The 13,687-nt window shown below is 37.1% G+C and overlaps 1 protein-coding gene across 1 annotated transcript in view; it reads right to left on the reverse strand.

Moving 5' to 3' along the window:
- The window catches only part of USH2A (usherin), a 739,358-nt gene that overhangs the window by 230,592 nt on the left and 495,079 nt on the right, over positions 1-13,687 (reverse strand). The window contains exons 41-42 of the mRNA XM_030302386.1: positions 8,824-9,158; positions 7,812-7,934 (exon numbers count right to left, since the gene is read on the reverse strand). Coding sequence (XP_030158246.1) covers positions 7,812-7,934; positions 8,824-9,158 — 458 coding nt within the window. The remainder of the gene's footprint in view (positions 1-7,811; positions 7,935-8,823; positions 9,159-13,687) is intronic.

Genomic DNA, 13,687 nt, shown 5'->3' on the forward strand with positions numbered 1-13,687 from the left:
TCCAAACAGTCTCACCAAATTTCCTCTGTAACCACCAGTATGAATTTGAAGGATGGTGAGTTGGGGTTAAGAGGGTAGCAAGTCTGTGACAAAAGAATGAAACAAAAGCTAATGGCTCACATGGGAATTGAACCAGCGACCTTGGCTTCATTAGCTCTCTCCCTGAGTGAAATACTTTTAATTGTGTTTTACTTCATAAAATGGCTTAAAACAAATTTAGCTAGAGGCTGGATGCCTAATCTTCCCTCCTACAATATTCGAATTTTTCTTCCACATGTCTGTGCTATTATTCATTTAGTAATCTTTATGGCTTTAAAGGGATACCATTTGTGTGATTCTTTTCTGCAAGTGGAATTAATATCATCAGGTGAATAAGTGATAAATTGTAAAAAATTTCTGTAGGGTCTCAGTTTGTCACGTGACAATTTAAGCTATTTCATTATAATTTAGGTGTGGTAAAATACATGTTTTATATCTACACAGCAGAAATTGAGGCCATATAGATATATGTAACTGAAAAGTCCTGTTTGCAAAGCAATATTTAGAATTTTTGAGTGAGACCTGACTCTAACTCAAATAATAAAAAACCCGCTCCATCTTTGAGGTAAGAAAACTAAGACTCTGAGAAGTTAAGTGGTTTGCCTGAGGTTATACCACTAGTTAAGATGACTAAGAAAGCTGTACTCTCCTCAATTTCTAATATTAAATTCTTTCCACTATTTATTATTTTATTTAATTGAGAAATCAATAGGCATTTGACTTGAAGTTCATGCATTTGTCTTTTGCATTTTCTTTAACTTTCACGGTTAAGTTAAAATTTCAGGATATAAGATCTTGGATTCTCTTACATGGAATACTAAAATACACTGTTTCCATTGGCATCCCAAACCTAATCTTTATGTTAGTTAATATAGATACTTACAACTACGTGGGTCAGTTTATATTTTACCTCTTCGTGTCAAAAAAGAATGTATATATTAGTGTGCTTAAAGTGGTATTTCTTCATCTACTCAAGGTGTGTTATTTTTTAGATGGACCTACGTGTTGATTATTAACATCACATGCAATATGCCATTTCGTTAATAATAAGAGAATACTTATAAAAGAAAAATGTTAGATGGATTGACATCATATACTCATGCAAAACATATGTATATCAACCAATTTCTTCTCCAAATACTAATCGTGTTCTCTAGGTATGTCTTGAAAAATGTACCATTTGAAACCCTGTAGCAAACAGCTTTTGACATCTCCAAAGTGAATGAACACTTAGAGTCTATCTGTAGCCAGTAAAACCAACTGTTTGGGGTCAACTTAGAACGACTGGGCTATTACAATGGTTATTCTCTAGGGGCGCCTGGATGTCTCAGTCGGTTAAGTGCCCAACTTCAGCTCAGGTCAAGATCTCATCGTTTGTGGGTTCGAGCCCTGGGTCTGGCTCTGTGCTGACAGCTTAGAGCCCGCTTCAGATTCTGTGTCTCCTTCTCTCTCTGCCCCTCCACCACTCATGCTCTTGTCTCTCTCAAAAAATAAATGAACATCAAAAAAATTAAAAAAAAACCCAATAGTTATTCTGTAAATCACTAATTTGTTTGAGACCATCCTCAAGCCCCTCCCTTCACCAAAGAAAACAGAAAATAGAAAACCTTGTTGTGTTGTACAAATGACTACGGTATTTTTCCTTGTAAAAGATAATTTATATTAAAAACTTATTTATGGAACAGTACTCATTTCAAGGTTCAGTTGTTATTACTCAAGTGAATTAGAAGGTTAGGTTCTGTTCAAATGCTGAAGCTTTTATGACCCCAGGAATCTGTTTATTTACAGAGTAGAAAAATGCATAAGTGAACGAATGGATATTTCATAGTTACTAAGGCATTCGGTCTCATAACTTTAAGGTCATATATAATTTGGTAGATTAGTGTCACAAAAACCTATCTGTCCAATAGAGAAATAAGCCCTACAGAAACTTTGGCAAGATGCTTCTTTTACACATTATACTGCTCTCTCTTGTTTGGCACATCATTTCGTTTATTCATTCATTTGTTCATTCATTCAGGAGTATTTATTGAACACTCACAACATCCTAGGTGCTAACCATCGTAACAAATGTCATATCTGTTCTCCTGGAGTACGTATGCTTTACAGAAATATATTTTTAAATGAAACCCCTAAAAATGTGTTCATCGATTCTTTTCTCTTCAAACGTGCATCAGAGAGAACATCTAATCTAACCTTACCCAGTCAGGACGTCTTTACAGAGGAGGTAACATTTGGGCTAGGTGTTGATGACAAGCACCATACTGTCCAGTGGAGACATGTGTCTAGTGGGAAGAACTATTCCATGGCAAAACGTGTGGAGGCTTGTATCTTGAAAGGGTCTGATGTGTTTTTGTAACCAATAAAATTCTTCAGTGCAGCCACAGAATGCCTCAGGTCGTTTTCATCAGAATTAAAAATGTGTCAACATTATTGATGTCCTAACAGAATTCATGTGTCAATATTGTCACCAGTATAAATCATGCTTCTGAAAATGCAAGCTATTCAGCCGCTTCTCCCACTAACTCTCTTCATATCTGCCACGAGCCAACGGATGCTCGAGTGCGGCATCACACGTGGGGGATTATAGAAGCCAGCCGGCTGTTCCTTACACCCCCAAATCCTTTGTGGGGATGAACAAGTAAACCAATGAAAACGCGACACCGTTTCTACTGCTGAAATCTGCAGTTATTTGAGTATCTCAATGATGGTATCTACCTTTTCTTTAAACCACTTATGTGCTGTTTCTAAAAATGCTACTGAAGATTTCTTCTTTTGATATTGAAGAGTAATGCTTATCACCCTTGGAAGTTTTCATAATATGGTACTTTCTAGGTTGTGAAGGCAAGTTGCAGCTCTCATCTCAAGAGCCCATCTATATTTATGCTACAGAATGCCACACCTAAAATAATTATACTGTAATTTCTGGCTTTGTTGTACTATGCCATCATGTTAGAAGGAAATGCAAAGAAACCAGAATTTTTTTGTTTGTTTTTGAATAAAATATTAGGGGAAAAAATTCCTAGGACGAAATGCATTCTTCCGCATTTGGAGGCTCATTTTTCATGAGGAAAGGTTTCATATGATGGCACTTGGAAAAAGATAGCTTGAGGTAAATTTAGAACAATGAAAAAAAAAATCTCAATGAGAAATGCACCGTGAGTCTAGTACTGTAATGTCAATGTGAAAGAGACACATAGTTGCTCATTTTGAATCAGGTACCTTGCTATGAGATTGCACACCAATCCTCACAGAAGTCGGCTTTCATTCTGAGAGTCAACATGGACTCACATTTTGATATTAACGAAGAAGATAATAGGCTCTACCTCATGTTAGTATGCATGGGAGAAGAGTCTTCCTTCCTCTCACCCTCTGTGTGTACAAAGTTAACTTTTACTTAACAGCTACAGCTTAAATATACACTTACACTACAGAAACAGGTGCCATGGAACCGGCCCAATCTTTCCATATTAGCAAAGCAGGACCTGTCAGCTATGTACACTTGATCTTATTGTGAAGGAGGGGAATGAAAAGTACATTCTTTAGAATATTATCCCCTAGAACCTACACCCTCTTTTAGGGCTTGAAACATTTCATTTTGGAAGGTTTCAAAAAATTAGAAACTATGTCAGTAAAATAGAAACTTAGATTTTGTGGTATATTTAGCCAAAGAATTTAATTTTAAAACACTCGAGTCCAACTGTTCTTTGAAAATAAGATGAATATTTAATTTTGAATACTTTCATTTAAAGATAAGTCAGTTAGTGAATCCTTGAGGAGTCACACGGAGGCCTCTTTTCCGACTGTCATTGTGAAAGAAAACAGACATTTATAAATAATATAAAGGAACAGGAGTTAGAACATACCACCCTTTATAAACTTAATCACAGCTAAGTTATTATAATCTACAAGTCATAATCTGTTATTTCTTATAACTTGTTCTTCCTACATCAAATCCAAAACAAAAAAGGAGGGCATGCCATCACTGTGTTCTTGGTAGTTTTGTTTGATCACTCAGAAAACAAGGCACTGCAAATCATGAGCGTGGGCTGATGCTAACAGTGAAGGAGGTCGCTGCCCCCTTTAAACCCTGTCGGGCTCACCTCAGCAGCATCAGATGATAACAGCATGTTTACCAGGTTTTCCAAGTGATGAAAATGTCAGGGAATCCGAAGTTATGGTTCCCCCAACAACCATAACTTGGCTGTTTTGCACTATTAAGGAAGGAAAGTTAGAAACTGACATGTCATATAAACCTAGAGTTACTTGAGTTTGTCTACACAGAGCAAAATTCAATAATGAGGCAACTTGGATGTGTAAGTCAGACAAAATCACCCCTTACCCAAGATGAACATAAGAACAAAAGAATTTTTGTTTCAACTAAATTATCTAGGTAGTTAGCTCCAAATATTCCATTTGGTACATGGAGATATAAAGGGAAAAAAAAAAACTACCAGAATGATTTGAATTTCAGAATATAATAACAATTTAGATAATTGCTATGCTTTCTATAGATCACACACACGTACTAACCAGAATATACCACTGACCAAGGGAATTGACCTCAATTTATATTTACACTCACAGATACATCCCTAAAGGGATGCCCAGTGAACCTCAAGTTAATTTTACTTTTTATATCAAGAGAAGGTCCATTTTTAAAGCTGATTCCAGATGTAGCTATGGTGATATCAGGTCAAGTTGGGAAGAAACACTTCAATGTTCCACTTATTTATGTATATGTAAGGTAAGAAGGAAATAAGGAATGGTGGAGTCTGAGGTGAATAGGAAATTTCATATTCTTCGTAAGGGCATTAGAATTCAATTACGCCCCCCACCCTAAAAACAGCCAGCCAAACAAGTCAGCAAGACAAATCAAAGCCAAAGGGTAGGGTCATTGAAGAGCTGCTAGACAGGTGTGTAACAAAGTGAGCTGAGGGCTCAGGTCCTCCCCTCTGCGATCTGAGAGGCTGCTAGTTTACCAGCAGGGGTGATGAACCCTGATTGCCAGCAGTCAAGGTGGGTAATGGCGACATCTACCAAAAAAGATCACTTCTTTTTTTTTTTTTTTTTTTAAATGTTTATTTATTTTTGAGGAAGAGAGACAGAGCAGGAGCAGGGGAGGGGCAGAGAGAGGGAGACACAGAATCCGAAGCGGGCTCCAGGCTCTGAGCTGTCAGCACAGAGCCCGATGCGGGGCTTGAACTCACAAGCTGTGAGATCATGACCTGAGCCGAAGTCAGATGCTTAACCGACTGAGCCACCCAGGTGCCCCCAAAAAAGATCACTTCTTAACAGAAAAACAGTCACAGCCCACAGTGCCCACCAGTGGACTAATTTCCAGTTTTCTCTCAGAGTTTTGAGAGAACCCTCCATGGGCTAAAGGGGCCTCTAGCTTTGTTTGGACTTATAAAGGATATAAGGCTAAAAAAAAAAATTCTCATAATGTGAAGACACACTCCATTTATTTTTAATATTAAAAAGAAATGCATATTGTTTCTTATCACACGCTGCTTACATGGGTCATATCAATTATTTGAATAAAAAAGATTTTTTTTTTGCTAGTCCTAGCAGAAAACAAAACAAAACAAAAAAAACAGAACAAAAAACCCTTGACATTTAGCATTATGAGGCTAGTCAAAATACCTCCTCAGCACATTGGTTAGATGTATACTTCCCTTCTAGAAGCAGCTGTCAACAAAGTGGTTATGTCACCTTATGTTTCACTTTAATTTGTGGAGATTTAACTATATTTCTTTTCTTAAATCTTAGATTTGGACCTCTCATTAAAAATTCTTAAAGGCATCACTAAAAATTCAATAATAAATGTTTGACTTTGGTCCAATTCTTTAATACGTTTTCATTTCTTCTATAAAGAAACATTAACTTTCTGAGATTTATTCTCTTTTTCAGACGAACATCTCATGGCTAAACATCTGACTATAATGTTAAATAGTCAAGTCCTATTTATATTGGAAAATGCTATATTTAAGGCACTTAGAGTTCACAGGTCATAGAAAGCTACTTTTCTATATGATTTCCCTAGGCAGTGTTGGTGACTATGCAGTTAACTGAGATGAAAGCAATTAATACGTGTACAGCCATGTGTGTGATGTGTTTTCCTCCACTAGAGTGTGAGGTCTTTGAGGGCAAGAGTTATGCTGAATTCACTTTTGTTTCTCATCCCCGTGCCTTTCAGCATATAGTAAGCAAGAAGAAATAATTACAGAACGATGTTGGGTGAAGTGAATAATGAACCCAAAATAGTGGAGAATAGTCTAGTGACCATGATGATTGAGGTTGGACTTACAAAAATGGCAACTTCCTGGGGCTCACTCTATTGCTTCATCAGATTTACATGTTGCTTCCCCCCAAGAACCTTAGAATATCTGTAAGGTTTTCCCCACCACAATCCTTTAAGATGGACAGGGGATTTTCCTTGGTTTTATCCATTCCCCAAAGATAATAACACTACAATTAATATTCCTAAGGCACAGAGAAATGAAATAACTCACTGTTTACTGAGTTGCTATCTTCTTTCATTTAACAACCATCCGGGGGCCCACCACGTGCCAGGCAGGATGCTAGGGACTGAGGGTACGGGGTCACCAAGAGAAAACCCTGCCTCATGGTGGATCTGACGATACAGTGGGGTGTCCAGCCAAGCAGCCAGGCCAGTACATTACAGTGACAATAGTGATATGTGAGGGCGTTTGAAGGATACATGAAAGGGGCAGCTGAGTCAGACCAGCAAGAGTGGGCAGGGAAGCCCACTTTCAGACCAAGATGTGAAGGGTAATCTAGTCAGAGAAAAGGGAGAGGACGGCAATGGGGGGGAAGGTGAGTTAGCAAGTGGTCCATGTCAGAGGCACTGGAAGTGATGTTCATGAGGCTGGAAGGGAGCCCAGGTGGGGAAGGGGGGTGGGGGAGGCAAGGCCAGAGCTGTAAACAGAGTTCAGGGTAGAGCTAGTCAGTGGGGCATCCAGGAAAATGATTAAGCTGATAGAAAAGTTATTAAAAAAATGTGTCTGAAAAGTGTTCATAAAATAATATTTGCGGGGTTTTTTGTTGTTTTGCTTTTGTTTTTCTTTTGCAATCTGATTGCATTGCTTGGACTCAGCAAAGCTGAGAAGTCATTTAATCCCATCCAATCTCCTCATTTTCTAGACAACAAAAGTTAAGCCCAGAGAAAGTAGGTGACTTGCATAAGGTCACAAACCTGGCTCTCCAGCTCAGGGTGACACAGACCCAGGTCTGCGGTTCCTCCCACGCACTGCTCTCTGCTGACATTGCCTATTTGCCTGTTTCCTGGTTCCTTTGAACCCTCGGTTGAATTCTTCCAAGTCCCAGGTGTGCTAAGTAAATAATTTTTGTGTGGACTGAATCGATTATAACAATTATTTTCTAGAAGTTATAGTAAACATGTTGTCAGTGCCCAGTCATTCCCCCCGTTTCGAATATGCTTGCTATTTCCAAATTCTTCAATTAAGTTTTCATGTCTTGCTGGAGCTGTGATAAAGGCAATAGGTTAAGGCTCCAACATGTACAAGTTTGACTTCAAAAGGCTTATTTTAAGCATACAGTTAAGATGGCAAACATTAAACATGCTGACCGTTGCAGTTCGATGATTAATGCCACAGATAATAACCGAACATGTTTTATTGCACAACTGATAACATGCTCACACAATGAAGACACTAAGATACTTTGAACTATTCAACGTGCCCAAGACTAAATGCCAGCATTTGTTTTTATAGTTTTTGTAATCTCACCTGCTAAGACCCTTATCTTCATAAAACCACTGAGTTCCTGAATAAATATTGTGCCACAGATTTAAATCTTCTGGGGGATTTGATGCAAGTGGTTGCTGGATTTTACGTCTGAGAAGCTCATATCTAAAGCAAAAGACAAGCAGAAACATCAGGATTATCTCAACTAATGTTATTACCAAAATTCAGGTTGTTTCATGGTATGAGTGTCTGGGGTGTGCATGTAAACGCAAAGAAAACATCTTAATTTACAATCACGAAGTTTTTTCCAGATAGTCATTGCCTTCTAGCTCAAGATTCACATATTCAATTATTTTGAAACAATCAGCTACATTCACATCTTACTATTATCAGTAAGAATGATAACATTTTAGATTTCTTCTATTTCAGATTTGCCAAAACTTTATCGCCAGTTTCACACAAAGTAGAAATACAAAATGCTTGTAAAGGTAATGATTTCCTAAGACTTCAACCCATCAGGGCTTTATAAATAATGATAATATTATCAACTTGCTGCTTTTGGCTAAGTGTCAAGTGTAGGCTGTTAAAAAGCTATTTCAGAATCACACACTTCCCTTTCATCTTATCTATGTCCCTGACCACATTCTTTACAAGTTTCCAGATAATAATACCATGCCAAGGAACTACTGTGCTAGCTTTGGAATTTTGAGGCATATTTGTGTAAATGTATTATTTAGAACATGCATCAAATTTGCCTAACATATAATTAAAATCTATTCTGAAAATCAAGAGAAGGATCACATCAAAGATTGTTAGACAACAGTGATTGTTGTTTCAAGGGGTTTTAGAGCTTCACAAAATTATATTTCGATCTTGATGAACTTCTATGGCTCTATATAAGTCAAGATATGCAATATGAAATTGTATTCAAGTTATGAGTGGGGACATCCAATCAGGAATTAGTTCTGCATTCGTACAGGAGTAAAAGTCTCTTTCTTTCCCTCCTTGAGACAAGACCGTAATAGAATCCAAAAGCACAGTCACTTTCTCTTACCTCAAATCGGGTCCATTTGGTCTGGATGGTGGCTGCCATGAAATCCCAACATACGATTCACTTAGTGGAATCGCCAACAACGGGTTAATGCCCTGAGGTAGGGTGGGGTGGGTGGTCACATGGGTAGGTAAACTCTCTGTGCACCCTCCTAGGTACCCGTTACCTCCTGAACAAGCCACAATGGTGACAGAATAATTAGTGAAGGGAATCAGATGAGTAATTACTTGACTTAACACTGAGGAAGTAACATTGGTTATTGTGATGTGAGGGTCGGGCATGCGGATCTCATAGCTAAGCATGTCTCCATTTTGGATGAGTGGGGGTTTCCAAGTGACCTGAAAGAAAAGATAAATTTAGAATCAGTGTGACAACACAGGAACAGAGCAAGTGAACTTCACAAGGCCTAGAATTTTGCTCTGTCTTGTTTTCACTTAAGTCACTTTCTAAATGCCTCCTTTCGACTTAGCCTTTTGCACTAGACAGTAATGAAGGGTTTGGGATCAATTAGCAGTACACCAGGAACCAAATGAAATGCTGTTTCCTGGGTTTAGCTTTTAGTCGTGATACTTTCTAGGACTGTCAGACTAATACACACCTTGGCGATTCATCTCCACTGTGGGTGTTCTAAAGGACACAGAGCACACACATGGAGAAAATTCACACATCCACATGCATCAATGGGGCAGCGGCAGGATTTGACAGTTTTCTTGTTTACAGCTCAATTAAATGAAATATCAGAACTCCCTGCTTTGCATTGTTAGTGTGTACTCTAAATATGTAACTACCCTCTTTTTCTTTCTTTCTTTTTTTCCCTTTTTGGACTGTGGGGGTGGACGACCATTCTTTGCATTTTCTGAGGATGCACAGTTGAGTTCCTGAATCTCAAGTGTGCATAATGCAAAAAGTAAAGCAACAGCAACTTCTATTGTCAAAGACAAGAGATAAGCTTTTAAAATGGCAAGCAAAGGATGATCCTATTTAACTATCACATGGACCTCAGCATGAGAAAGAAAGAAACATTTTGTGATGGGATACTACATTGTTTAATATTCCTTTTACTTTTTTTTTTTGGCTAAATTTTGTAAGGCTGTAGTGGTAACACACTCATGCTTTGAAGGTAAAAGAGCCCTAATAAAATGTACATAGGCCATTAAAAAATCACTTTTTTACATACTATTCTGGTTCATCTCTCATCATTGCCTTGCAATGTTCCTTAAAGTTTAGAGTATGTATTTCATCTCCTAAATAGACTGTATGATTCTGGATGGCAGGGCCTAAATTGTATACCCATTTAATGTCATACACGCAGAGATGGAGTATTATATTCTTTTCCTTAGCATACAGTTATTTTGAAAATTTAAAAGACAGATTTCCACAGAATAATATGTAATGATATCCACATTTGTAACTCTATACAAAATCAAAGTCAGAAAGAAGTAATAGAAAAATTCGAATAGAGAAGAATTGACCAACATTTTCTATCTTAAATCAAAGAGAAAACAATTTCCTCCAGAAGGAATATCACCTGAGATTTCCAGAGGGCATTCTTACTGGTAAGTGGCAGCAAAGTGGGCTCCCGCCACATGTCAGTGGTCTAGTTGCTTGCTCACTGCTGTCCTCATTTAGAATTAACAATGGCCCAATTCCTACTCAGATTTTACTACATGGTTTGAAATCATTGCTAATTTGAAAAACTTCTTCTTGGAGTGGTCCACACTGTTTTCGGGTGGAAAGAAGTTTTAAATGTGTACCTTATGAGCATAGCAGATTTGTCTGGATGTAGAGAACATCAAAGAAACCTAAAGAGCAAAGGTTGTAGAAGAGACATAGGATTCTATTTGTTTTGTAGGTGCAGTGCTCTGTGGATTCAAAAAATGAGTCAAGGTCAAACTCAGGGGACTTCTTGATGCTTGTAACGTAAATGGAAAATGGAAGGGTTATGACAGCTAAATTCAACCTGACTGATACGTGGAATACCACTTTTTTTTTTTTTTTTTTTTTTTTTGCCTCTCGAGCCAGAACATTCTGAGTTCAGGTCAAGGTTTGGCAGCACTTGAAAGAATTAAAACTTAGGAGATCGTCTGTGCAGTTGAGCTAACAGTGAATTGATTTGGAAGTTGGTATTCAGACTGCGAAAAAGCACTCATAAGATAAAACTTGAATAAGATATCCAGAAGAGATTAAAAGATGTGATGTAATTATTCTGAAGACAGTCATTTGAAGATCTTTGGGGAAAAAATCCCTTTTTTCTATACTATAAATGTTTACATCTGAAAATTACCTATTTTTCTCATTTAAAAACTACAGAGTTAGGAAAAAAAACTCTTTTTGACAGTAGTGAGTTGGAAGACATGAATCCACTTCTACAGAAATTTTTAGAAGGACTTTTATGTGAAGAAGACCATTGTTCTCATAGTTGGTAAGCTAACAGAAATGATTTCTAACTTGGTTACCTTCCTGAAAATATCCCAGAGCCATTATTAAAAATAAATGCATTCAAGATTTTTAAGTAGCCAGCTACCTAAATATTCTATTCTATTCTTTCCTATGCTCAAGATCACATTTACTACAGTGCAGGCAAAAATGTATGAGACTGAAATTATCAGTCTGCTTAATTTCCCATGTTTTTTTTTTATGTATCCATTGTCTACAGGAAGGATTATGAAATATTGTTGCATCTCAGAAAACCCAGATCAAAGAGCATGTTCCTGGCCTGAATAAACAAGAGATGCACTCTCTAAAACAAGAATTTTACACTGAAATCTTTTACATAGAATTATAGTCTCTCACTAGAAATATAATGTTTATTTCAGAGATGCCCTGACTACCATAATTATTTATTTTAGTTGAGTGGTACATAATTGTTTAGATTTCCATTTTTCTGTTTAGTTATTATTTTTCAGAAAAAAAGAACAGGTGGGTAGCTGGTTAAGTGTTTAAGGAGCAACTGAGTTGAACCAACTCTTTCAGATCCCTGAAGAGTAGCTTCCCTTAAAGAATCAAGGCACCTCCAGGGTGCCTGGGTGGCTCAGGTGGTTGGGCATCTGACTCTTGATCTTGGCTCAGGTCACGAACTCATGGTTGTGGGATCGAGCCCTGCATTGGAGCCTCAGTGTGGAGCCTGCTTGAGATTCTCTCTCTCCCTCTGCCCCTCTCCCCTGCTCTCTCTCTAAAATAAAATAAAATAAAATAAAATAAAATAAAAAGATTAAAATTAAAATTAAAAAAATAATTAAGGCACCTCCAAAGATCCCTACTGTAAGCAAAAATTTATGAATGCAGGTCAGTTGATTGGCCTCTGGCCTGAAAAACTAACACAAAGGAATATTGTAACTTTCTTCCTTTTTTAACTCCATCAAACTATATTTAAGAACTTTATGAAGATTTATGAAGACTGACATAATGGGTTGAGAATGGGTTCAGAATCAATGTCCCTGATTGGTGATCCAGACTATTCAACTGAAGCTGTGAGACTTTGAGCAAAACACTTAACATATCTGAGCCTCAGTTTCCTTCATGTCTAATGTGAAGAGACCATCTTTGCCTTCATGTCTATATACGATTGCATAATTCTAGCACTAGTTCATACAACGTGTGAGTATACAAGGACCAAGGGTGTGGACCATTTGACTCCATATAGCAATTCCTCTTGACAACAGACTCCCCGGCAAAGCTTCTCTTACAGAACAAGGTGTATAATAAGTATTTGTTGAAATAAACTTAAATTTCTCTTTCAGAATATCATCCCTTTCTTTTAAACTTACATAAATGTGTACACTTTCTCTCATGGCAAGATACAAATCTAATATCTTAAATGAAAACCTACTGTTAATGTACATATGAAAAGTGGGGTGTGGCTCTTTACCTCTGCCTCGTCCCATGACCTGTCCATGGCAGGCTACCCTCCTAAATTGAACAGGTACTATCTTGGGATATAGTGTTTCATACTTTCTGGTATGCTCAGATAAGCAAAGCAAATATACCCACATATATGTAAGCTGTCTCTCTTTAATTTTTTTTACCAAAAAAAAGTTTATTCTATTCCTACTAACCTGTAACTTAATTTTTACACTTAACAATAGACTACAGGCATATTCGTTTTTGTTTTTTGTTTTTTGCCATTACATAATACTTCTTTCATGATTGAAAACAAATTATTCGCTTTTTATCCTATTGACATTTCTCTACTGCTAAAAACAATACTTTAAAATGTATATATACATATCATTGTATTTATTTTTTATTGGATAGATTAGCAAGAATTGCTATGCCAAAGGTGCGTTATGTTTAATTTTAATGATTATTGATGGATTACTTTCTGAAAGGTTGAGGTAATTCACTTTATTACAGAAAATGAAAGAAAGTGTCCATGATCTGTATCCTCATAAACTATTAAAGCTACCACTCTTTTTAGTTTGTGCTTATGTATTACTTATTATTTTACTTAGTTCTTAATTATTACTTAATTATTTCTCCAATTAGTTTGCATTCTCTTTGCTTTTTTGTGAGCTATAAATATTTCCAAATATTATTGACACTTTACATATCTTCCTTCCTCTTTAAATTATCCATATGGGGCGCCTGGGTGGCACAGTCGGTTAAGCGTCTGACTTCAGCCAGGTCATGATCTCGCGGTCTGTGAGTTCGAGCCCGCGTCGGGCTCTGGGCTGATGGCTCAGAGCCTGGAGCCTGTTTCCGATTCTGTGTCTCCCTCTCTCTCTGCCCTCCCCCGTTCATGCTCTGTCTCTCTCTGTCCCAAAAATAAATAAACGTTGAAAAAAAAATAAAAAATAAATAAATTATCCATATTTTATACATTATTTTCTATTGAATTGTCTTTTAATCATAAATTATTAAAAAAGTA

The sequence above is a fragment of the Lynx canadensis genome, chromosome F1 (assembly GCF_007474595.2).
Source record: "Lynx canadensis isolate LIC74 chromosome F1, mLynCan4.pri.v2, whole genome shotgun sequence".
NCBI lineage: Eukaryota > Metazoa > Chordata > Mammalia > Carnivora > Felidae > Lynx > Lynx canadensis.